This window comes from Amblyraja radiata, chromosome 1, assembly GCF_010909765.2.
Source record: "Amblyraja radiata isolate CabotCenter1 chromosome 1, sAmbRad1.1.pri, whole genome shotgun sequence".
Lineage (NCBI taxonomy): Eukaryota > Metazoa > Chordata > Chondrichthyes > Rajiformes > Rajidae > Amblyraja > Amblyraja radiata.
Window position 1 is genome coordinate 46982405 of NC_045956.1, and position 26495 is coordinate 47008899.

The window sequence follows — 26495 nt, forward strand, 5'->3', positions numbered from 1 at the left end:
TACATACATATTAATCCCTATGCCTCATCCAGATGTTTCCTTTCAACACCCGTCCTGCCATACATATATCTTGTCAAATAAAATTCAGTTCCTTCAACAGAAATGTCGAAGCAGATCAATTTTCTACGTAACCAGTTCATCTAATTTCAGACATAATTCACCTCATCCTTGTAAAAATTCTGACTTCACCAACGCGAGATGTTAGGGAAGCTGAGTTGGCCGTGCCAACATTGTAACTCTACTGATAGCATATTTTCCATCTTACCATGGGTACCGCATACTGTTTCTCCAAAGTAATAATAATCATCTTCGTTATCAAGAAGATTTGCTATGTTTCTGCTAATCCTGTCTCCATGCTGTCAACATTAAAATAAAAACAAGATATCTCGTGGTTATCGTGTAGCATTTTCCAGATCATACTCGGCACAAATTGGTGAGAAATTTTCCTACATAAAATAATAACCATACTTCAAAGTTAAGCGCTGGTTGGAATAAGTTGGAATCAGTGAAAGATGTGATATACTGTAAATTCCTACGTGTATATTTTCTCTGGTGGAGAACGACACTGTTGTACAAAACAAAAATAATTTGATCAATATTCACCCAACCTGGCTTTCGTTTTAGTTTTAGAGATACAACTTGGAAACAGGCCCTCAGTCCACCAGGTCCAAACCGACCAGTGATCCCCACGCACTAACACAATCTTGCACACAATAGGGACAACTTACATTTATACCAAGCCAATTAACCTACAAATCTGCACGTCTTAGGTGTGTGGGAGGATACCAAAGATCTCGGAGAAAACTCACACAGTCACGGCGAGAACATTCAAACTCCGTACAGACAGCATCCATAGTCAGGATCAAACTCGGGTCTCTGGTGCTGTGAGCATTGTAAGGCAGCAACTCTATCACTGTGCAACCGAGCCGCCTAAGGGAATACAAATCCAGAATTCCCTTCTCCGGTAAAATTTAGTTTATGCAGCCGAGCTCCATGTAAAATATGAAGAGCTTCAGACAAAAAAAATCATTAGAAATAGCAAAGCTTTTCAACCCCATCATATTGAAACCTGTCTGGAGATTATTAAAACTCTATATTTTCTTTTCAATGAATAAGCTGCATTTTTAAATTTAGTCTTCTTCAACTTATTATTAATGTATTTTGTTCCTACTTTCTTTAGTGACCCGAATTTTACTTCATTTGCATTATTTAATGCTTTTAGATTTCACTCTGGTCTCTCCCTTAACCATCAGCATTCTTAACAAATAATACCTTTCAATAGTAGGTAGTCTCCAAGTAGTCGGCTTTGGGAGTTAAAATTACGTCCATGGCGCTTGTATTCACAGATCAGTTTTAATGTAATGAAATATACAGAGAAATAAAGATTCATTCTCTCTTCCTCATTCTCATTGCTTTTGCTGTCAGTCTATTTGACTATTCTCACTCACTCTTCCCTTCTCTTCATCTCTTTCGCTTGCTAATCCACATTCTATTTATGCATTTATGATTTCTCACACACAGCTATTACATGGTAAATTGAAGTTTGGATAATGCAATCATTGATTTGCATGGGTGCCTTTTGTCGACTTTTTCATTCATAATTTTGTCATTGTTTCAGATTTAGACTTAAGACTTTAGAGATAAAGCCCTACTGAGTCAGCGCCAACCAGCGACCAGCCCATACATTGACACTATCCTTGCATTCAATTTTCTTCCTTCCTTTTTCTTGGGAAAACTCTTGCAGAGTTATTGTTTCAAGAATACCAGACAATCTCCAAGGGACCCTAGTGAGTAAATATGTGCAGGCTTGGACAGCGAGAAACTTTGAGTTTTTAGGCCTGCCAAATTCATCATTGCTTAGCTCAGATACCCCATGGCATGCAGCAATCCAATAATCCTCTTGAGTAGCACAGGTGTCAGAGGTTATGGGGGGAAGGCAGGAGAATGGGGTTAGGAGGAAGAGATAGATCAGCCATGATTGAATGGCGGAGTCGACTTGATGGGCAGAATGGCTTAAATCTACTCCTATCACTTATGACCTTATGATCTTAAAGTCACAACACACAAGGTACACAAAAACTTGAAATTAAAAGTGAAAACAAAAAGAAAAAGACAAGCGAGTGTTGGCTGGCTGCCGTGTTCACCGGAACAAATGAACAAACAAACAAACAAACAAACAAACAAGACAGACTTATCCCCTGGGCAGAGGATTCTAAACTACAACCTCCCCCACACTGGGTCCCCCTTTGTTCTCCCACCGTCCCTCACAGTGGTCCCCCCAGCCCGGGTCCCCATTGTCTTCCTCTTCCCCCCCCCCCCTTCACGCTCATGGACAGCGAGGCACCACGGCCACTGAGGCTCCCGCTGCCGCCGCTGTGGCTCACATTGCCGCCACTGAGTCTCCTGCTGCCAGTTTTTTGCATACAGTTCAGTAAAAGTCTTACTATGCATAGGCACAATCATACGTACAAGAGTGTAAGACTAGTAGATCACACTGAGGCTGTACACAAGAGCCACCATGTTTCAAGCACCATCTTGTACCCCTCAAGTTTAAAACTGTTCAAAATGTTAATGTCTTAACTTAGGCATAAAGGCCTTTCTGCTGCCTTCGGCGCCAGGTTGGAGTTGCGGGGATCAGCCGTACTTTTGTCTTCCAGTAACTTTTCAATTACTTCCTCTGAAGGTTCTCTTTGCTCTGGACTGTAAAGTTTCGGAATAGCATGGTCTGCAGTTTCCAGACCTATGGGGGAAAGTCACTAGCAGTTTCCTCAATAGACAGCATCATTATTGGAACAATAATCAATATTCTGATACTAGATAGAACTCACAAAGTGCTTGACCAAATTAACTGATTCAGCTCCTTCAATGCACGCTAAAGGGTGCTTATCGATAACAAGGCCAAATGTGTTGGTCCTCTGCATAATGTATAAGGAAAATAGTCTGAAGAAGAGCCCTGACGCGAAGCGTCATCTATCCTTGTTCTCCAGGGATGCAGCCTGAACCGCTGTTACTCCATGTTACTTTTTGTTTTTCATTGGTAAATCAGAATCTGCAGTTCCTTGTTTCTATAGGAAAACACATGCCAATTTCTTGAGCTCAATGTTTTTACTGGACACATTATTTACCACAGTAGGAAATAACTCTGAAGCATTGCTGCATGGCTTGACGTAACTAAGCTAAGCAATGATGAATTTGGCAGGTCTAAAAGTTCAGAGTTCTCACGATCCAAGCCTGCACATATAGGTTGCCCACTTGTGCCCCTTGCAGACTACCTGGTATTCTTGGAACTGCAACTCAGTAAGGGTTCAAGAGGCCATGAAGAGAAATGGCAGTGTGACAATTTGTTTTAGGATTAGAGTACTTCTTTTCCTCTGTAATTTTGTGCAATTCTTTGATTTGTGAAAATAGGTCTACATGTTGAGTACAAGAATGAAAGGAATATGGTTGTGAGTGCTTTTGGAGAGTATTAGAGTGTTGATAGAAAGCATATAAATTGTGATAGGATAAATTACATATATTTTTCCCCATAGGATCTAGAGCAACTTGTCCAGTTGCATTCAGATAACATGCAGCAGGAGCTTACTATTGGGAGTGAGCAAACTGAATGGAGCAGCTGGGTAGAGATGTACAGCAGATCTCTCAATGAAAAAGATACAACACCAAACAACAGTCAGATGTTCGTCTGTCTACACCAGGCTATGTCCAAGTGTAAAGACACAGTGGAAGCAGAGTGCCAAAGGTAATAGCCCTTTTAGAATGCAAAGAAGAAATTGGGGGCAAAATAGAGCATATTGCAATTCATAAGATCATGTGATAGAAGCAGAATTAGGCCATTCGGCCCATCACGTGTACTCTGCCATTCAATCATGGCTGATTGATCTCTCCCTCCAAACCCCATTCTCCTGCCTTCTCCCTATAACCCATGACACACATGTGACCGAAGAGCAATTCTGGGGATTAAAACCCATATAAGGTCATGTGTCAGACATACACTATGTGTATACATTTGTTATCAAAAAATGTTTAAAACAGTAAGAGATTTACTGGGAGATAGAGTTAGATGTAAATGAAGAAATAATCCAGAAATATGCACCATTGCCCTAAGCATGTACCACTAGAGTCAAGAAGAACTTCTTCCCCTCTGCTATCGTTCTCTCATAAACTAAAGATATATTCCTGACATCTCATACCACCTCATTACATCCTGGCCATAGTTTTCTCGATCTACTGCCAGGGCCGGATGGTGTCAATGTGAAAAGAGAGAAATGGCGGCTCTTTGTGGTGTTTGGACGTTGAACTCGTGCTCCCTCCACCTGGAATATCTAGTAGTGAAGTGCAGTCCCTTCTACCTCCCGAGGGAATTCATCTCGATCGTCATGACTACAGTCCATATTCCGGCCCAGGCAGATCCTCAGCTAGCACGATGAGTAATAAGCCTTGGTCAACAAACACCAGATGGCATACTCTGTGACTTCTCCATCGTTGCCGGTGAACTCAACAAGGCTAGCTTGAAGAAAGGTAGACTAAAAATGCTGGAGAAACTCAGCGGGTGAGGCAGCATCTATGGAGAGAAGGAATAGGCGGCGTGTCGGGTCGAGAACCTTCTTCAGACTGATGTCGGGAGAGGGGGGGGGGGGTGTGCTGGAAAAAGAAAGGAAGGTCTCGGACCCGAAATGTCACCCATTCCTTCTATACAAAGATGCTGCCTGTCCTGCCTAGTTACTCCAGCATTTTGTGTCTATATATTAGACTTTAATTGTTTCATTGTAATTGCTCATTTTTCCAGAGCCACATGAATGTTGAAAGAGGAAGGCAAAGAAAATGTGATTGGCTAAATGTGCATTTGTGCCTATCAGCAGCAAGTTTCCCTCTCCCCCTCTCTGAGTCATCTCCCAGAATCCATGGTGTAGTCAGGTGATATAGGCTGCAGGCCACTAGAGAAGAGTGTGACACTTACCCGCCATGGCACTTTCAGCCCGATTTTCCGTTCTGGAAGTGGGAACTTTCTCTGAATCAGCGCTCACAGTCTCAACTGCCTGATGCAATATTCGCAAGTTCGGATTCATTACTGATAGGTTAAATTGTGCCATTATACTGTATTTTTACATCTACTGCACTGAAAATTAAACCCATGAATGCTTAGCAAAACGAATAAATCAAAGATGTTATCCTTTTTATAGTTACGAAACATTTCTTCAAAATATAATTGGTTTTGGAAGTGCACTTCAGGCTACACCAGTTTAATCATATTTTCTTGCATTTGATAGTGAATTTTATGTCAGGTAAATTTGGTTTTAACATTACGGGCTTGACAACAGTCTACATGGTGATTTATTTAAATGGAAATTTTACAATCTGCATGATATTGGCACTGTCAACTTGAGTAAATCAGAGTAGATCAACTTACAGAAAAATAATTTAGTGCCTTACTGTTTGCTCACCCGATCAGTTTTATATGCAAGCTCACAGAACTCGTTAGTGTTGGCCACTCTTCCAGTTATCTGTGTCTGAAAGATACTCTTTACCATTCCTATGATGCAGGTTTTCATTGCTTCTCGATCTTCCTCTATGTATGTTGCTTAGTGACAGGGTGAACAGTCAAGATCAAACAATAATACCTGTGCGGTTTTCCAGATTAAGAGACGAAGAGAGAAATAGTCAGTTACTGGAAGATGTCAAAGATCAACTGGTGGTGAAGACACTGCTGAATCTCCAAGATCAGGTAATGTTCTGCATCAAAGCCTCAGAGGAAATGCTGGCAATAGTGCTTATTTATGTGAATGATTTTTGCTTGTGATTCTTTTCTGCTAAAATATTTACGTGGACATGAAAAAAGATTGATGTTATCATTACAGGATTAGTAGCAATGTTACAAAATTATGAGATTTTAAAAATCAAGTCTGCAATTTATCCCATCAGATAAAGCATAAAAAGAAGTTTAATAGTAAGATTAAATGAGAACTTACCAGTTTGAAGTTTGATCTTTATTTTATGAGGAGTTACGATGAGCGATTACGTGAAGAAGAACCCCGCCAGTCCGCACGCGCGTCAATCTTCAAAGCAGCGGTGTGAAATTACAGATAACAGTAATTGGAGTAACATAGTAAGCTTAGAGAACTAGAACTGCCAGATGACCTTAATGATATGAGGGCTGGGAGCGGTGGGCACGTAATCGCTCATCGTAACTCATAAAATAAATATCAAACTTCAAACTGGTAAGTTCTCGTTTAATCTTACTATTTTACTTCGGAGTCACGTGAGTGATTCCGTGAAGATTTCGAAGCTCTGTGATTTCATGCCGTAGATACGAATCCAGGCGTATGTTGATGTTGATGCTTTAATTAACAAAAGGAAAACAATAGCAACCCCTCTCTCCAAGGGGGAAGCTACGAAACAGAACCCAAAATGGAATGGGCAAATACCCCCGGTGTGGCAAGCGGTTTATTTATTTTTTTTTTTTTTTTTTTTTTTTTTTTAAATTATTATTTTTTGAAAATATTTTTTATTGGAGATAGGTACATAACCAAATTACATCATTACAGTCTTACATTTTTAAATTGATAATATTGTCAATTATTATTACATTGTCTCCAATACTTTTTGCCTTTTTTTTTTTAAACTAGATAGAACTAAAGAGATAGATGAAGTAAAGAAAGAAAAGAAAGAGAAGAAAAAAAAAAAAAAAAAAAAAAAAAAAAAAAAAAGGAAAAAGCTAGTTAAAGAAGAATGGAAAAATTTATTAAAATAAAAAAGATTTCATTCGAGATATATTCGTACATTTCAGAGTATAGTATTTCATCCATTCTTTAGCCCGCGTGCTAGTCAGGTTCCTGTGCTGAACCATTCTGACCCTTTAAGTAATCAATAAAAGGAGACCATGTTCCAACGAATAATTCCTGTTTGTCCAACAGGGAAAATCTGATTCTTTCCACGTTTAAGGTCTCCGTCATTTCTATAATCCACATTTTGATTGTGGGGGCCGTAGGTCCTTTCCAAAATTTTAGAATTAATTTTTTTCCTGTTATTAAACTATAATCAATAAAGTTTCTTTGTGTTGTTCTAAGTGTTTGATTTAATTCTAATATTCCGAGTATTATTAATTTTGGATCTGGGTCCAATTGTGTGCTGGTTACTTTAGATATTATACTAAAAATATTTACCCAGAATTTTTTAATTTTTATACAGTTTGCAAACATATGAGATAATGTAGCTTCTAAATGTTGACATTTATCACATATAGGTGAGATATGTTGAAAAATTTTATGTAGTTTTGTTTTTGAATAATGTAACCTATGTATTACTTTAAATTGTATTAGAGAATGGCTGGCGTTTAGTGAACACTGATGTATGTGTTGCAAACTTTCTTCCCAAGTATCTTTCGTTATTACTTGATTTAATTCTTTTTCCCATGTTTGTCTGTGTAAGTCCGTCGAGGGAATGTCACTGTCTAATAATATATTGTATATATAAGATATTAATTTTTCTGTATTAGGATGTTTGTTCCAACATTCATCAAGAATTTCTGAATTTCTAATTCGAAAATTTTGGGAGTTCGATTTTACATAATCTCTAAGTTGAAGATATCTGAAATAATCATTTCCTCGAAGTCCATAAGTCTGTTGCAATTCCTGAAATGTCAGAAAAGTGCCTTCCTTGTAAAGTTGTCCCATATTTTTAATTCCATAATTCTTCCATTGTGTAAAACCCCCGTCCAACCATGAAGGCTTAAACAAAGGATTATTCACAATTGGAAGAAAAAGTGATAAATTATCTAATTTTAATGTCTTTTTTAATTGTTTCCAAATTCGTATAGCACTAAATATTATAGGGTTTTCCCTATAAATTTTTTTGTTTAATTTAGACGTAGCAAATAATATCGAACCGATATCAAAAGGTAAACAATCTTCCTTTTCCATTTTTAACCAGTCTGGTTGATGATCTATTTCTTCCAACCAGAAATTCATATTTTTAATGTTAACTGCCCAGAAATAAAACAAAAAATTGGGTAAAACCAAGCCTCCATTTATTTTTGATTTACACAAGTGTCTTTTGTTTATCCTATGATTCTTATAATCCCAGATAAAATCATTAACAATAGAGTCCAATTTTTTTAAAAGTTTTTTGCCAGATATATCGGAATTGTCTGAAAAAGATATAATATTTGCGGTAAAAAAATCATTTTTATGGCATTGATTTTGCCTACCATTGAGATAGGAAGTGTTTTCCAGTATTGAATATTCTTATGTAGTTTGTTCAGTAATGGGGGGAAATTTGCTTTAAATAATGATGTATATATCTTAGTTACATAGATACCTAGATATTTAAATTTTTCATTTACTATTTTAAATGGAAATTGTTGTATTGTCTGTTTGTTATGTTCCCTTATTGGCATAATTTCACTTTTATTCCAATTTATTCTGTATCCTGAAAGTGAACCAAATTGGGTTATTAGCTTTAATAAGTTTGGAATACTAATTTCTGGTTTTGTAATGTAAATTAATACATCATCTGCGTATAGAGAAATTTTATTCACTGTGTCCTTTGTGTTATACCCATGTATTTCCGGATGCCCCCTAACTCTTTCTGCCAGTGGCTCAATAGCAAGCGCAAATAATAATGGAGATAATGGGCATCCTTGTCTACAACCTCTAGATAGGCTAAATTTAGGTGACAACCTTTGGTTTGTAAATATTCTAGCCGTGGGATTTGTATATAACAGTTTTATCCATGTACAGAATTTCTCCCCTAGCTGCATATTTTCCATCACCGAAAATAAATAAGGCCATTCGACCTGATCAAATGCTTTTTCAGCGTCAAGTGAAATTATTGCTAGATCTTCATTAATAATTCTCTTAGAATATATAATATTAAATAATCTTCTTAGATTATAATATGAGTACCGTTTCTGAATAAAGCCTGTTTGGTCAGGGTGTATTAATTTATTCATCACTGTACTTAATCTATGCGCTAGTATTTTAGTTAAAATTTTCTGATCTGTATTTAAAAGTGCAATTGCTCTGTATGATCCCGGGTCTTCCAGATCTTTATCAGCTTTAGGAATAAGTGTTATTATTGATTCATTTAAAGTGTCTGGAAGTTTCTGTTGAGTATATATATACTCATACAGTCTTTGTAAACGTGGGCTAAGCAAATCATAAATTTTTTATAAAATTCGGAACCTAAACCATCTGGTCCTACTGCTTTACCATTTTTTAAAGAGCCAATAGACTCCTCAATATCCTTTATCGTAATCTCCCTTTCTAATAATTCTCTATCGTTTGAATCTAAACCTTTTAAATTACATTTTATTAAAAAATCTGCTATTCCTTCTGATTGTGCTACGGTTTTAGTTGAATAAAGGTTATGATAATATTGGAGAAATCTATCATTTATATCCTTGGGCATTTTTAATAATTCTCCTGTCTCTGTTCTAATTTTATGAATTGTTTTTTCCCCTTCCATTTTTCGCAATTGACGTGCTAATAATTTTTGTGGTTTGTCTCCAAATTCAAAATGTAGTTGTTTGGTTTTTTGATAAAGTTTTATTACTTGTTCTGAATACATTTTATTTAATTTATATTTCAATACCGCAATTTTATTATGTTTTAAAGTAGATGGCATTCTCGCATTTTCTATATCTAGTTGCTTGATTTCAATTTCCAATGTTTGTTGCTTAATCATGTTCTCTTTATTATAAAATGCTTGAGCAGAAATTAATGTACCTCGAACATACGCTTTAAACGTTTCCCACATAAGAGAAATAGGTGTGTCAGGGTTGTCATTTACCTCAAAAAATATTTGAATCTGTTTAATAATATATTCCTGGCATGATCTTTCGTTCAAAATTTGTGGGTTAAATCTCCAATATGCTTGTTTCTCGGACATTCCATTTAATTTAATCATGAATGTTACAGGTGCGTGATCTGAGATTATAATGTTATGGTATTTTGAATTATAAATAAATGGGATAAACGTAGAGTCAACTAAAAAATAATCTATTCTTGAGTATGTTTTGTGTACTGGTGAATAAAATGAATATTCCCGTCCCGTTGGGTTTTCTATTCTCCAGACATCCTTAATATTAGTGGTATTAATAAATGAATTTAGAAATACACTTGATTGAGATTTTACTTTTTTTTGCCTTGATGATCTGTCTAAGTATGGATCTAATGTACAATTGAAGTCTCCTCCAATTATTAATTTATATTGTGTAAATTCAGGAATTTTATTAAATGTTTTATTAAAAAACTTGGGGTTATCAAAATTAGGCCCATAAACATTAAGAAGAATCACTTTTTCTCCATTTAACTCTCCAACTAATATAATATATCTACCATCAATATCCACTATTGTTGAAGAGTTCTTAAAAGGTATTCCTTTACGAATTAGTATTGCAACTCCTCTGGACTTATGGGAAAAGGAGGAATGATATGATTCAGCGATCCATTTAGCTTTAAGTCTATGTTGAGATTCCTTTTTAAGGTGTGTTTCTTGTAGAAATATTATATCTGTTTTGATTAAATTTAGATGTGCCAAAACTTTACCTCTCTTAATTGGTTCATTAATTCCCTTGACATTCCAACTACAAAATGTTATTCCCTGACCCCCTCTTATCATATTAACATCTTGCATATTGTTTCTAAGGTGGTCTATAACCGAGCAGAAGGTACAACACATAGAACCTGACCCTGCTCCCGAACCTCAAATAGATGAATTTAAAATCATATACATCGCTCTTCCGAACACATCTCCTTGTATTAATCTTATTTTTCCATTCAAACATTAAATTATAAAAATATTTAAAGTAAAAAAAGTGATAGAGTTGGTTAGTATAGGGTGAAAGAAAAAGAACTACATCTACAATTAGTGTAGTTAGTGATAGCCACACTAACGTGGCTAGAATTCTAAAGACTTCCGTAGCCTTTGTAAAAAAAAAAATTTCCAGCTCCGTGCCCGAAGAAAAAAAAAAAAAAAGATTATTTCTAACATTCAAATAACTTCTTTGGGAGTAACAAACTTATTTACATATCCATACATACATACACACAATATACACACATATATATATATATATATACACATATATATACATATATATATATACATATATATACACATATACCCATATGCATACATACATAAACACGTAACCCTGAAGAAAAGTTCAAAAACAGCAAAAATTCCCAACGTTATTATTCTCACATATCATATTAATTTTTTCGCTAAATCTATAAATTTAATTTTAAATCGAAAAATAAAGAGAAAAACCGTTAAACTTTTTTAATGACGTAATCTAATTTACCTCTTGCATATCTTCCTATATAATATAAGTATGTAATTCATTTCTACGTTAATCGAAGACTATTAATTATTAATCATTGTTATCAATCATATACAGTATTAAATTTTTATGAGAAATGTTAATGTTAATAATTTTAGTGGTAATATAGATATTTAATAAGTATTAGTTGTTACATATATAGTTAGGCATGAGTATACAGATAATAATATTGATTAATAAACAAAAATACAAAGATCACGGTTTTATCCAATGTCCTCCGTCTATTTCGGTTTCCGAATGTCCTTAAAGCTCTTAAAAGAACTTTAAAGGTCCTTTTAGATCTGGCTTGACTCCTAAGGAGTAATGTAAATTCTTCCGTCTGTGGTCATGTTACTGACTTCTTTGGCATATTCCAGTGCTTTTTCATGGTCTGTAAAAAAGTGCTCCTTGGACTTGTAGAGGACTCTTAGTCTTGCGGGGTAAAACAAGCTGTATTTCAGATCAGGTACATCCTTCAGTATTCTCTTTGTCTCAATGAACAGCGCTCTTTTCTTGAAGACTTCTGCCGGATAATCTCGGTAAATACTGAATCTCGCACCTTCAAAAAGGAGCTGTCCGCCTCGAACAATTTTCTTCATTATATCATCAAATTCATGATCCAATTGTACCTTTACGATAATTTGTCTTGGACGGGGATCATCTTGTATACGACGTCCCTACGCTCTATGAGCTCGACCGAGTGAAGGTTTGTGATCCAATTTTAAGGCTTTTTGTAATAGGTCTGCCACAAAATCCCGAGTGCCCATTTCCTTCTCACTTCCTTCTTTCACCCCTACAATTCTTAGATTCTTACGTCTTTGACGCCCCTCCAAATCAATACACTTATCATTTAATTTGATCACCATATCGGAGAGGCGTTGGTTTTCAATAAGGAGTCGACTTACAGTTTCCGCACTTGTCGCCACCGAATTCTCAAGTTTGGTTATCGCTGTTCTATGCTGATCAAGTATGTGATAAATGGGGACCACCTCCGTTTTAACCTTCGTTTCCACCGAAACAAGCCTGGTTTCCAGCACTTCCATCTGATCCTTGATCTCTTCCTCCCTCGTCTTCTTCCAGATTTCCAGCATTTGTTGAACGGTAGAAAGCGTTTCTGCTTTAAAATCTACCTTAAAAGAGTCAAGTTCCTCTTTAAACTTCTCTCCAAACTTCTCTCCAAAGGTTTTCATTTCGGCAGAGTGAAAAATTTTGAGATCCTCCATTTCAGACTTTTTCGGTTTCGTTTTCTTCGAAGGGTCTTCCTGGGCCGTCGTTGTAACTGAGGTCGAGGCCTCTGTGAGGCCTTCCTCTTCCTTCTGCTGTCTCCCTTTACCGGCTTTTTTTTGTGTCCCACGGGGGGGGGTATGTTGTACCGACGACATATCTTAAAGTCGCGCGCCTGATGACGTCACGCAGGCAGCCGTTCAGATCGCGATCGCGATCGCTGCAGGTAAGACCCGATTTTCTCCCGTTTTAAATTTCTTCGGCACGGAGCTAGTTGGCGCTGGACTCAAGCCTCCATAGCGCCACCGGAAGTCGGTTTATTATAGAATCTTTGAAAAGTCAGTTCATTTGACCATCGTTCGGCCGCGAGGATATGGTCGAGAGGGACGTCCAGTGCCCTCACTGCTGACGTTGATGCCGCCCTGGTGGAGTGAGATTTAAAATTGTCAGTATCTACTCCCGCACACACCAGAACCTGTTTCAGCCATCTTGAAATGGTCTGTGCCGACACTTTCTTATGCGGCTGTTTGTGATATATAATGCTTGCTCGGAGCCTCTAAGGCTTTTGGTGACCTTGACATATTGTTGTAAGTGCTTAGCTACACACAACCTCAAGTCAGTGGGGTATGCCGTAAAAATAAGCTTGAACCCTGACACCCCTGGTCTGCTCTGCTTAAGTAAATCATTAATGTAAAAGGTTATGTTATTTACAGACGACACCATCCTGTCCAATCGCAGCTTCTGCAAAGCCTGGACCCTTTGCGCTGAAATTAGCGCCATGAGCATGAACACTTTGAGAGTGATTTTGGGTAAAGACAGGGATGTGGCTGGAGCCCACTGGCGAAGCAGCGTGAGAACCACACTCACATCCCAGATTTCTGAGTACCTGGGCCTGGGGGGGGATTAGAGTTAAAAATACCCTTCATGAACCGGGTTATTAAAGGATGAGATCCAATAAAATGTTGTTCCGATCCCTTCCATAAGTACGATAACAAAGCACTCCTGGCAGTATTGATGGCATTATAACTTAACCCCTCATCAAAATATAAGGTTGAAAGAAATTCCAAAACGTCTGAGATGCGTGTCGTGTGATATGATATATTCCCCCGTAAGCAGAACACCTCCCATTTCTTGACATGAGAGATGTACTGTTTTTTGGTACTATCCCTCCAGGCCGCAGTGATCACATCCACAGTACGATCGGATAGTCCGAGCCCCAGGTATGGCCTCCTCAGAATCTGCAAATTAATAGATCAATACGGTCACGCAATGGATGTTTCTCCCCAGTCACTGGGTGCACCAGTAGCTTACTGTGTTTAGGGACAGTCATAAAAGGCTGTGTTATTATTCCCTAAATGAGTGGGAACCATGGCTGTGTAGGCCAGTCAGGTACTACCAAAACACCTGAGGCGGATTCCTGCTTGATCTTGAGCAAGCACCGACTGATGAGGCAAAATGGGGGAAATGCATATAAAAACATTCCACCCCAGTGTCGCGAGAATGCATCTACTGCCACTGCCCCAGGGTCTGGTTCCCATGAAACATACTTCGGTAACTGATGATTTAGTCTGGATGCAAACAAATCGATATCTCGTACACCATACCGAGCGACAATATCATTAAACACTTCATGATTCAACATCCATTCTGTGTTGTCATTGAATTTCCGTGACCTGGTGTCCGCCACCATGTTGAATCTACCTGGTAAGTAGATAGCTGAAACCCAAATGTTTCTTGTAATACACCAGTGCCAAATGATGTTAGCCAATTTATCACAAGATACTGACTTGATTCCACCCATGTGATTGATATATGCCACTGTCGTAGTGTTGTCAATCTGAAGCTGAACATGCAAGTGATGCATACCAGTACAATAAGCCTTAAGGCCATAGAATGCTCCCAACAATTCTAAATAATTAATACCATGTGATTGGAAAATAAATGCCTCATGCATATTCCATCTGCCTCCGCAGCTAGATATGGTATCAGTAGCACCCCATCCTAGAGCACTAACATCAGTCTGTAAGACAACTGAAGGTCTTTCAATCAGAATTTTACTGGAGCAACGCCAAATGTTTGCTATCCACCATTGTAATTCAGCAATGGCTTCAACTGGTAACTGCATGGGCCTATCAAAGTGACCTGCATGTGTTTTGAGTGCCTGCTCCTTTGCACGCTGTAAATTTTGGTAACGCAAAGGTCCAAATTGTGCAGCTGGAAAAGCAGCCACTAATTTGCCAAGTATGCCAGCCACATGTCGAATTGAAGGTTGTTGCTCAAGCACGAGCTCGTTACAGCCTTCAATTAGTTCTAATCTCTTGCCCCTGGGCAGAGTCACCGACATGTGAGTTGAGTTAATAGTGAATCCCAAATAATCAATAACTCTAATTGGAATCAATTTGGATTTAACTGGATGAATGAGAAACCCCAATCTCTCAAACATGAGTTTAGCAGCTGAAACAGATAATGCAGCTGCTTCCAGAGTCTTCCCTATGATTAAGATATCATCCAAATAAGCCATTACAATATGACCCTGAACCCGGAGTAGCCCCAACACTGGTTTTAACAGTTTTGTAAATAATCTAGGGGCCGAGGTTAACCATTAGGCAATGCTTTAAATTGCCATAATTGACTCATCCTGCTATATTTCAAATATTTCTGATGATCCCTATGAATGGGTACTGAATAATATGCATCTTTAAGATCTATACATGCCATATAGCATCCTCTGGAAATCAGTTGTTTGGCAGTAACAAAAGTTTCCATTTTGAAATGTTTATACTGCACAAAGGGGTTAAGGCTCGTCAAGTCCAGAATGATTCGACATTCCCCTATCCTTCTTTCGCCTAGGAAAAATATTAGACACAAATTGGTGAGATTGGTAAAAGGACTTCTCAATTACCCCTTTTTTGTATAACTTTTCAATTTCAGCTTGTACATCCAAATTTTCTTGTTGTGAAAAAACCAATGTCCGACGGTGTATGTTGTGTGGGTGGACGCAAATTGGGAAGGAATTCAATTCGGAACCCTTGTATACTGTGCAGTATAAACAAATCTGATGTTATCCAATACCATTCATTCAAAAAGAAGTGTAATCTCCCACAACTTTTAACCGATCCACACATAATATGTTTCAAGCAGAACCAGACCCACCTACCTCCATGGCTACCGGTGGATATTTCTGTCCCCGAGTTTTGGGGGGCAAGGACATGTTCGCCCGTGCCACTGTTGGAGTGCGCCAACCGCGCATATTTTTGAATGGCCGGCTTGGTCCTTGGCCTGAGCCAGTTTCAACAAACTATTTGTGGGGTGCTGCCGTGGAAGTGAAGTTGCTAATCCCCGGGGCTTTGATGAGTCCGACCGTTCGTGCCTCGTCGTCGAGCTCCTTAACTCTTTTTGAGAGATCTTCACTGAACAGCAGATTCGGTGGCTGAATATTGCTGGGTTTACACAGTGCCGCAAACTTTGGTTTGATAGTAGGTCGGTCGAATGGCACTCTTTCTCAGGTAATTTTTTCAAAATGTGCATTGCACATTAGGGCCAGGGCATCCTGCTGTACCTCAGACAGGGGCCCTTCATGCACTGACCTGGCGAACGCTGTGATGCCCGAGGCGAGCAGCTTCAGTATCTTCTGCAGCCTCACTTCTTGAGCTCTGAAACCTACGCCCATGTGGCCCCATATGGCGTGGTTAACGATCGGCACTTTGAGCAAGGCACAGTTAGCAGGAGTCTCATACATTTTGGATGTTTCCTCCATTGTGTGCTCTTGAAGCTGGTGTGAGGCCAGGTAATTTATACTTGCGGCCAATTCTTCACCCAGCGGTTCCCCTGTTTCGTTCGGGATTGCAAATCTTGATACCATTACTGGTACCTCTGGCTCCCCTTCAGGCCTTGAGGTATGCTCCATGGCTATACCTACGGACTCGGAGTCAGAATAAAACTGACCCGGAATGCTCTCCTCCGAGAGGGAGACATTAACCAGCCTTGACACAGGTGCCGCTGGCGCAGGCCCCCGAGGAGACCCGCGCTGATACAACTCCTCCTGTTGGAGAGTATCATGCTGGAGCATCCTCTCCATCAGGAGCTCCATCCTGGACAAACATCCAAAGACGCTGTCCACTGTAGGAGGAGAACCCTCCTGACCCGACTCATCCGAGTCCACGGGTCTTGCAGACTTCTGTGTGGCTTTCCGCCCCAATGGTGCAGCCACGGTGCTCTCAGGAGGCACCATGTCTGAAGTCACTGGCCATACCACCAGCGACTCTGCAGGTGAGATAGACGGTAGCCCGCTACCCGCACTCCCGCGATCTTCCATAGCTGCTCTCCCGGCGGCTCGCCTTGACTTCACCCTAGACGCTTTCTCCATCGACTCGAACTTGCTCCTGTAACAAGAATTACTGAACCAAGAAAGCGACCTCCGACTAAGTTTCAAGCACTTACCTGAGGGGTTTTAAACTTACCGGTGGAGGAGCAACGCGCTTGCCAGCCAGTCGTTGCGCAATGCGTCAGATGTAATGACGCTCATGCGGACTGGCGGGGTTCTTCTTCACGGAATCACTCACGTGACTCCGAAGTAAAATTTGACACCTAATTCACTTTCATATCTTCAGTATTAAAAAAGTTATAGCCATTTTCATACTCGGAAATTAGCATCTTGTTCCCTATTGCTTTTCCATTGATTTAACTCAAAAGCTGTGATCACGGACAGTCAAAAGCCCATAACTTTCTTAAAAATTAAGAGAACTGAAATACATAATAGATGTTATAGATTGAAGCATTCTGAAACAAATATGAAACAATCTTACTTGGATTACCTGAAATTAAAGCATATAATTAGTTAACCTAATTGTAGCTAATTACAAAATTCAATTACTAGATCTAAACATCTATCCATTTCTTAAGAAAAAGTTAACATTTTTAAATAGCCTAAGTGTCCAATAACATTCACACAAGAATTCACAATATAACATGATTTTTAAATCTCATCGTCATGAATTTATAGGCCAAATGGAAGGAATTTAGTGTTTATTTCCCGTAAATTAATGGCCATTTAAATCATCTTGCGAGTGAGATTTTGTGGAACGCGATCGTTTGGAATGTTGCGGTTGCAGTGAATTTGAACCCCATATCGGCAGGAAAAATACTGCCGGTTCGTATATTTACATAATCACATTTTCGCAACGTGAAATTTTGATTAAAGGCATCCTAAGAAGCATGTTTATATGTAAAAATAAACGGCATACCTTGCTTTGTCCCATACGTGATATCCGTCCCGTGGTCGACGTTGACGGCTTTAGAAGACGATTTTAATTTAACTCCTGCTATTAAATTATCCAGCGCTAATTTTAATAAACTTGATATAACGGCAGTCAGAGCGAAGTTTCTTCAGCAACTAAACAGCCTGACAAAGATCGATTTGAACAGGCTGGAGAAAAACGGAATTTTAAACCCGCCCCCCTCTCAAAGGCGCCAAAGTCACGCACACGGGCAGTGACAGAACTGCAGCGCCGCTGAAGGGAAGTTTTGTATCAAACCTAGGATTAGTGTGATAAAAAACGGTCATGGGGTAAATTTGACTTAGGTGAAGGTATTAAACAGACAATGGGAATTAGAGAAATGCAACAAATAATCTAATCATTCAATTTCCTTTCAAAGTCAAAATGACCATCATATTTCCAACCAATAATAAACTAATTCCGATACTTAAATGTACATATTTATTAATTTTACAAATAATGCGTTAGATATTCCAGAATTGGTTCTAATATCTTGTGCAACCTTCTTTAAAAAATATGGAATATATTCAACTTTGCAGCGTATGTAAAAATAAAAGAGGTCAATGCGTGTGAATTCCATTTAACTGGGATTGATTGTAACAAGATTGTAACAAGAACAAGAAAGCATGATCCTGGACATTATATATTAGATCTTTGCATGGAATTGCTGAAGGACTTCTCAGGGCTTTTTCTTTGCTAATGTATCTGTTGATGAGTGTCTGAAGCAATCAGAACAAATCAGAAACATTTTATCACTTTGACCTTGGAATGATTATGTTTCACGGTAAGGCTTATGATGGTAAAGTGAAAAAGTTTTAATAAGTAAATACTAAAGGAGACTCGAAGGAGAGCAGCAGAGGTTCCCCTGATTCTGCCTAAAAAATACTTTTATAGAGGAAAAATAAGATTGTAGAATGGATTATGGTTAGAAAAGCAGAACATAACCTATAAAAACCATCAGAATAAAATCCTTGATTCCACAGGAAAGTTATGATCCTAGGGTGGAACAGTGGCGAATCGGTAGAGTTGCTGCCTTACAGCACCAGAGACCCAAGTTTGATCCTGATGATGAGTGCTGTCAGTACGGAGTTTGCACGATCTCCCTGCGACCGTGTGTGCTTTCTCTGGATGCTCCAGTTTCCTCCCACATTCCAAAGATATGCAGGCCTCTGTAAAATAAAATAAAATAATTCTTACAAGTAGTATTGTAGTTGGGAAGTCATCTTGCAGTTATATAAGATATTGGTGAGCCTGCATTTAGAATATCGTGTTCAGTTCTGGACACCATGTAATAGGAAGGATATTGTCAAGTTGGAAAGAGTACAGAGAAGATTTATGAGGATGTTGCCAGGATTCGAGGGTCTGAGCTATAGGGAGAGGTTGAGCAGGCTAGGACTGTATTCTTGGAGCACAGGAAGATGAGGCGTGATCTTATAGCAGTGTATAAAATCATGAGAGGAATAGATCAGGTATACTCTTGCCCAGAGTAGGAAAATCAAGAAACAATGACATAGATTTAAGGTGAAGGGGGAAAGAATTAATAGGAATCTGAGGGGTAACCTTTTCGCACAAAGGGTGCTTGGGTGTATGATTCTGTTCCTGCGCTGTGCAGTTCTATGTTCTATGGACTGTTCTATGTTCTAAGCACATGGAATTGGACAAGGGGGGATTGTCTCTGGAAAAGGAGGTTGCCTATTTAGGACTTTATTAACACGTATTGTCACATGTGTCATCACTTATCGACGCCTACACAAAAATACAGTGAAAAATGTTTTTTGCACGTTATCCAGGCGAATCATACAGTACATAAGTACATTAAGATTCAAGAGAGGGAAAGAATTGGAATGTTGCATAAAGCGTTACAGCTACAGAAAAAGTCTAGACTTTTAAAAAATGCAGTCACCACAAAGAGGTAGATTCGGAGATTACGAATTCAGTCGCAGCAAATGAGAGGGTACACAAAAATGCTGGAGAAACTCAGCGGGTGCAACAGCATCTATCGAGCGAAGGAAATAGGTAACGTTTTGGGCCGAAACCCTTCTTCAGACTGATAGAAGAAAAGGTGGGGAGAAGGAAGGAAAAAGGAGGAGGAGGAGCCCGAGGGCTGGGGGATGGGAGGAGACAGCTCGAGGGCTAAGGAAGGGGAGGAGACAGCAAGGGCTAACAAAATTGGGAGAATTCAATGTTCATGCCCGCCGGATGCAGGCTCCCCAAGCGGAATATGAGGTGCTGTTCCTCCAATTTCCGGTGTTGCTCACTCTGGCAATGGAGGAGACCCAGGACAGAGAGGTCGGATTGGGAATGGGAGGGGGAGTTGAAGTGCTGAGTCAGGTAGATTCTTGCGGATCGAGCGGAGGTGTTCGGCAAAACGATCGCCCAACCTCCGCTTAGTTTCACCGATGTAGATCAGCTGACATCTAGAGCAGCGGATGCAGTAGATGAGGTTGGAGGAGATACAGGTGAACCTCTGTCGCACCTGGAACGACTGCTTGGGTCCTTGAATGGAGCCGAGGGGGGAGGTAAAGGGACAGGTGTTGCATTTCTTGCGGTTGCAACGGAAAGTGCCCGGGGAGGGGGTGGTGCGGGAGGGAAGGGAAGAATTGACAAGGGAGAGGGAGCGGTCTTTGCGGAAGGCAGACATTGGGGGAGATGGGAAGATGTGGCGAATGGTGGGGTCACGTTGGAGGTGGCGAAAATGACGTAGGATTATTTGTTGTATGTGACGGCTGGTGGGGCGAAAGGTGAGGACTAGGGGGACTCTGCCTTTGTTGCGAGTGCGGGGATGGGGAGAGAGAGCAGTGTTGCGGGGTATGGAAGAGACCCTGGTGCGAGCCTCATCTATGGTGGAGGAGGGGAATCCCCGTTCCCTGAAGAATGAGGGCATTTCAGATGCCCTGGTGTGGAACGCCTCATCCTGGGAGCAGATGCGGCGTAGGCGGAGGAATTGGGAGTGGGGGATGGAGTCCTTACAGGAGGCAGGGTGGGAAAAAGTGTAGTCCAGATAGCCATGGGAGTCAGTGGGTTTGTAGTGGATGTCGGTCAGAAGTCTATCACCTGCGATGGAGATAGTGAGGTCAAGGAATGGTAGGGAAGTGTCGGAAATAGTCCAGGTGTATTTGAGTGCCAGATGGAATTTGGTGGTGAAGTGGATGAAGTCAGTCAGTTGTGGGTGCAGGAGGTGGCCCCAAAGCAGTCGTCGATGTAACGGAGGTAGAGGTCGGGGATGGGGCCCTTGTACGTATTGAACAAGGATTGTTCGACGTACCCGACAAAGAGGCAGGCGTAGCTGGGGCCCATGCGTGTGCCCATAGCTACGCCTTGTGTTTGGAGGAAATGGGAGGAGTCAAACGTGAAGTTATTGAGGGAGCAAATGAGAGGTCTGTTCAAGAGTCTGACAGAAAGGAAGCAGCTGTTCTTGAAAGTGTGGAAACGTTTTCAAGCTTTTGTATCTGCCTGTAGAGAATGCAGAAGAAAAATTGGCCAGGGTGGAATGGACCCTGATTATGTTGGCTGCAACTCGTAATCTTTGTGAAAGCTCGCAGTTTTCTGCTTGAGAAGATCATCCAAGCTCCATGCTCAATGGGGGAAGACTGTTTATATTTCCGTCGGCTTAGACAAAGCAGGCATAGGCATTGACTTTTTCATGGTGCAGGCATCAAACACATTTCCAAGCAGTTGATTCCATTTTAACATAAATTGCCAGAATTTGCACATGTACCAGGGAAGAGGTTGAGGCCTTTAACTTCAACTGTTATTAAAGCTCTTTGTTGTTTAAGGGTGTAGGTCCAGCATAATGCTTGGTTTCCGAGTATCATGGAATAGTACAGCACAGCATGGCACACTGTGCCTTTGCTAGGTTGATTCAGATTAAAAATAGCCTTGAGTAAACACAGTATTGCAAGCAGCGACAAAGCTTCCCAGCTAGCGGCGAATTAGTTCATGTGTGTGGCTGTAATTGACAAAATAGATTATCCTTTACAAAGCCCCTGTACTATTATAGAATTCAGGGAAATAAAGTGCTGAAACTGGCAGTGGACCAATTATAATTAGGACCCAGTCCAAGTTAATTTTGGCACCATTTTTCTTCTTTGCAGAACTTGGGCAGGAGTCCAGGTTCTATGCAGAGGTGACTAGCCCCAGTCCTCACAGCATAGGTTTCAGGCCAGCTTCCCCCAGCAGCAGCTATCAAGTTTAAACAATGCAAATAAGGCTCCTCAAATGACCATTCTGAGACTTGGCCTGGTTTTTGAACAGATTTATTTACAGGAAGAAACTGAGCAATTTATTTCCATGCCTAAATGTGCCACAAAGAATCAACTGACCATGTGAGTAAATAGGAAGCATGGCATTATCAGAACATGGAATAGTACAGGACAGGAACAGGCCAACCAGCCCACAATGTCTGTGCCAAACATGATGCCAACCCTCATCTGCTTACACATAACCCATATCCCTTCATTCAGTGCATTTCCATGTGCTTATCCAAAAGTCTCTAAAATGCCACTATCATATCTGCCTCCCCCTGGCAGCACATTCCAGGTACTCCCAACCCATTGTGTAAAAAAACATATCCCGCACATCTCTCTTGAACTTTGCCCCTTTCACCTTGAAGCTATGCCCTCCAGTATTTGATAATCCCATCTTGGGAAATAGGTTCAGTATCTACCTTATCTTTGACTCTCATCGTTTAATATTCTTCTATTAGGTCTCCCCACAACCTCTGGCGTTGCAGAGAAAACAATCCAAGCCTGTCCAACCTCTCCCTGTATCCTTCCTGCAATAGGGCGATCAGAAATGCATGCAACACTCCAAATGCTGCCCAACCAAATATGCGTTATGACTTTCTGACTCTTATACTCAATGCCCTGATCAATGAAGGCCAGCATACCATATTCCCTCTGTTTACTTGTGTTAACACTATTGGGGAGTTATGGACTGTGACCCCAAGATCCCTCTGTATATCGGTTCTGTTTAGAATCATGCCCTCTCTTGTATATTTCCCCCTAAGTTCGACACGCCAAGTGCAAATCCTCACACTTATTTGTATTATACTCAACTGTCAATTTGCCTCCTATTTCTGTAGCTGATTTATATTCTGCTGTATTTTTGACTGCCTTAAGGTGAGACCACAGTCTCACTTAGACCACACCTGAAGTATTGTGTGCAGTTTTGTTCTCCGAATTTGAGGAAGGACATTCTTGCTATTGAGGGAGTGCAGCGTAGGTTCACGAGGTTAATTCCCGGGATGGCGGGACTTCACTAAGGTGCCTTGCAAGAGGAGTTGAATATAGGATTAAAGTGGTCCTGCAGTTGTACAGGGCCCTAGTGAGACCACACCTGGAGTATTGTTAGCAGTTTTGGTCTCTAAATTTGAGGATGAACATTCTTGCTATTGAGAGAGTGCAGTGTAGGTTCACAAGGTTAATTCCCAGGATGGCGGGACTGTCATTTGCTGAGAGAATGGAGCGGCTAGCCTTGTATACTCTGGAATTTAGAAGGATGAGGGGGTATTTTATTGAAACATATAAGATTATTAAGAGTTTGGACACACTAGAGGCAGGAAACATGTTCCCGATGTTGGGAGAGTCCAGAACCAGGGCCCACAGTTTAAGAATAAGGGGTATGCCATTCAGAATGGAGATAAGGAAAAACTTTGTTACCCAGAGAGTTGTGAATCTGTGGAATTCTCTGCCTCAGAAGGCAGTGAAGTCCAATTCTCTGGAAGTTTTCAAGGGAGTGTAGATAGAGGAATGAAGGGATATGGGGAGAAGGCAGGAACGGGGTACTAATTGTGGACGATCAGCCATGATCACAGTGAATGGTCGGTGCTGGCTCGAATGGCCGAATGGCCTACTCCTGCACCTATTATCTATGGTCTATTGTTTATTGTCTCGCAGTCTACGTTCCCAGCAATCTGGGTGCCAACTGCAAAGTTGCTAATCAACCCATCTACATTTAAGTCATTTATATTCCTCACGAATAATAGAGGTCCCAGCACAGATCTCTGCGGAACTCCACTGGTCTCAGACCTCCAGTCTTAATATAATTCTTCCACCACAACCCTTTGTCTTCTCTCAGTAAACCAGTTCTGAATCCATATGACCAAGTAACTGTTAATCCTATGCATTTCATCTTCTTGATCGGTATACCATGAGGGACTTTATCAAATGCTTACTGAAATCCATATGTACAACATCCACTGCCCTACCCTCATTGATCATCCCCGTCACCTCAACAAAAAGCTTGATCCAGTTAGTAAGATATGAACTGCCCTGTACAAAACCATGTTGACCGTCTCTAATTAACTCATTCTCAAACGGGTCTCTAATTAACTCACACCCAAACGGGTGTAAATCCTATTCCAAATAATTCTCTCCAGTAGCTACCCTACTAGTAATGTGAGCTTCGCTGGGTCGTGATTCCCTGGATGCTCCCTACTTCCCTTCTTAAACAAACAAACAACATTGGCTACTCTCCAGTCCTTCAGGACCTCACCTGTGGCTGGTCAAGATGCCAAAGATATTTGTCAAGGCCCCCACAATCTCCACTCAATAAACCTGGGATAGATCCCATCAGACACTGGGGAATTATCTACCTTAATGCTCTTCAAGAGTTTGACCATTTTCTTCGTAATCCTCAAACTGCCCTTGCACATTAGTATTCTCCACACTGATCTCACTGTCTTCCATGTCCTTCACTAAGGTGCAAAGTACTCATTTAGTGCCTCAACTATATCATCTAACTCCAAGCGTAAGTTCCCTCCTTTATCCTTGAGCAGTCCTACCTTCTCCCTGGTTACCCTCTTGTTTTTAATGTGGGCATCATTTTCTTTCATCCAACGTCATGTGCAAATGCCTATCCAAAAGTTTCTTAAGTGCCACTATCATATCTGACTCCACCACCACCCTGGCAATGTATCCCAGGCACCCACCCCCTCTGTGTAAATAAAGAAACTTTCCCCGCCCATCTTCTTTAAACTTTGTACCTCTCACTTTAAAGCTATGCCTTCTAGTCTTTGGCATTTCGCCTCTAACTATCTACTTTATCCATGCCTGTGATCATTTGTTAATCAATCGTTCCTCCAATTGATTTTCTTGGTGGTGTGGTATGGGCCTGCAGTACACCACAAAGTTATATATTGGTCATTGATTTAATAATTATAAGTTCAGTCCAATTTTGCTTGAGTAAGAACCAATATTTGTCCTTAGATTGGAGAGGGGAGAAGAGGGTGTGGCTGGGGTGCGACTCATCCTTGATTATATTAGTGGCCTTGCCGAGACAGAGTGAGGTGTAAATGGAGTCAATTGAATGGAGGTTGGTTTGCGTGATGGTCTGGGCTGCGGCTACAATTCTTGCAATTTCATGCAGGTTCAAATTTCATTGATTTGAAGTTGTGTTTGTGATTGGAATATCAATGTGAGATTCCAGTCTGTTGTTATAAATGTTTTTTATAGTAAACATGCTTTTTACAAAATAATGTATAATTACATCCACATTTTTAAACGTCTACAGATTTCCACAGCAGCGTGATATTTTGTACAGCTCTGTACTTATTTTACAAATCTAGTGGGATATACTTGGGCTTTTTTATATTGGACAGGGATCAATGAATTTCTGTTTGTGGTGAACTGAGCAACCGACATGTTTGTTCGAGCCATGTGTCCTTTTTTGCAGGAGTTGAAACTGGCTGCTTATCTTATACAGCAACTGGACATGCCAGTGCACATACTTCAAGCTCTGCTCAAACTGCTTCTTCCCAATATCATCCAGGAAGAATTAAATCTGTTTGTACACAGGATTTATCCCAAACAAAAGGTCAGCAGTGGGATGAACAAGGACACCGTGGATAAGGAGAGAAAGAGGTAAGGCCTGTTGATTACTACTGTTAGAAACCAACCTTTCCATCAAAAAAAATATTTTTTAATCCATCAAATTATGGATTCAATTTGATGCATATTTCATCAAATATTAAATATTTGCAAGGTGCAATAACATGAGTTATTGGTGCAATAACATGAGTTCCTTAACTGAAAAAATATGTTTTTTAACGTTGATTTACACAGCACATCAGTTGGATTAAAGTAATTTATTTCCCCCTTCCCGAGGAGGAAGATATGAAACCACTCGGCTTAATGCCTGGGATTTGAGATCAACATTACAGCTTATCCTTCATCTTGACACGATCATATTATCTCAGGAATTCATTAATAGAAATTCAGATGCTGCTAGGCTTGAGCAATGCAGCTTGTCATCTTTGATCTCACCATCTTGAGCTGTCAACCTAACAACTAGTGAGCTTCTGAAAGCAGCTAAGTGACTGGCAAGCCCTTCATCTTCATGGTTGTTTTGCAAGATCCCAATCTGTAACAGTTACAGTAAATTCTGACTTTAATATCTAAACAACTATTTAAAGTTTAGTTATTAATTTACAAATATTTGTTGTTTTTTTTACAAACCCATGATCTGATCTGATCTTTTCTTGTAACAATTTTGAAAGAAGGTTCATTTAAAATCGATGTGTAATTCCAGTATTTTATGGACACTTAAGGAACTGCGGATGATGGAATGTTGAGTGAAACACAAAGTGCTGGAGTAACTCAGCAGGCCAGGCAACCTCTCTGGAAGACTTGGATATTAGATGTTTTTGGTTGGGATGCTTCTTCAAACTGATTGGA

General features: G+C 40.1%; 1 protein-coding gene across 4 annotated transcripts in view; it reads left to right on the plus strand.

Annotated features, from left to right (window-relative positions):
* Window positions 1–26495, plus strand: part of evc2 (EvC ciliary complex subunit 2) — a 172886-nt gene that overhangs the window by 139330 nt on the left and 7061 nt on the right. For all 4 annotated transcript variants that reach the window (XM_033021146.1, XM_033021155.1, XM_033021164.1 and 1 more), the window contains 3 exons: window positions 3531–3739; window positions 5635–5722; window positions 25495–25682. In XM_033021146.1, coding sequence (XP_032877037.1) covers window positions 3531–3739; window positions 5635–5722; window positions 25495–25682 — 485 coding nt within the window. The remainder of the gene's footprint in view (window positions 1–3530; window positions 3740–5634; window positions 5723–25494; window positions 25683–26495) is intronic.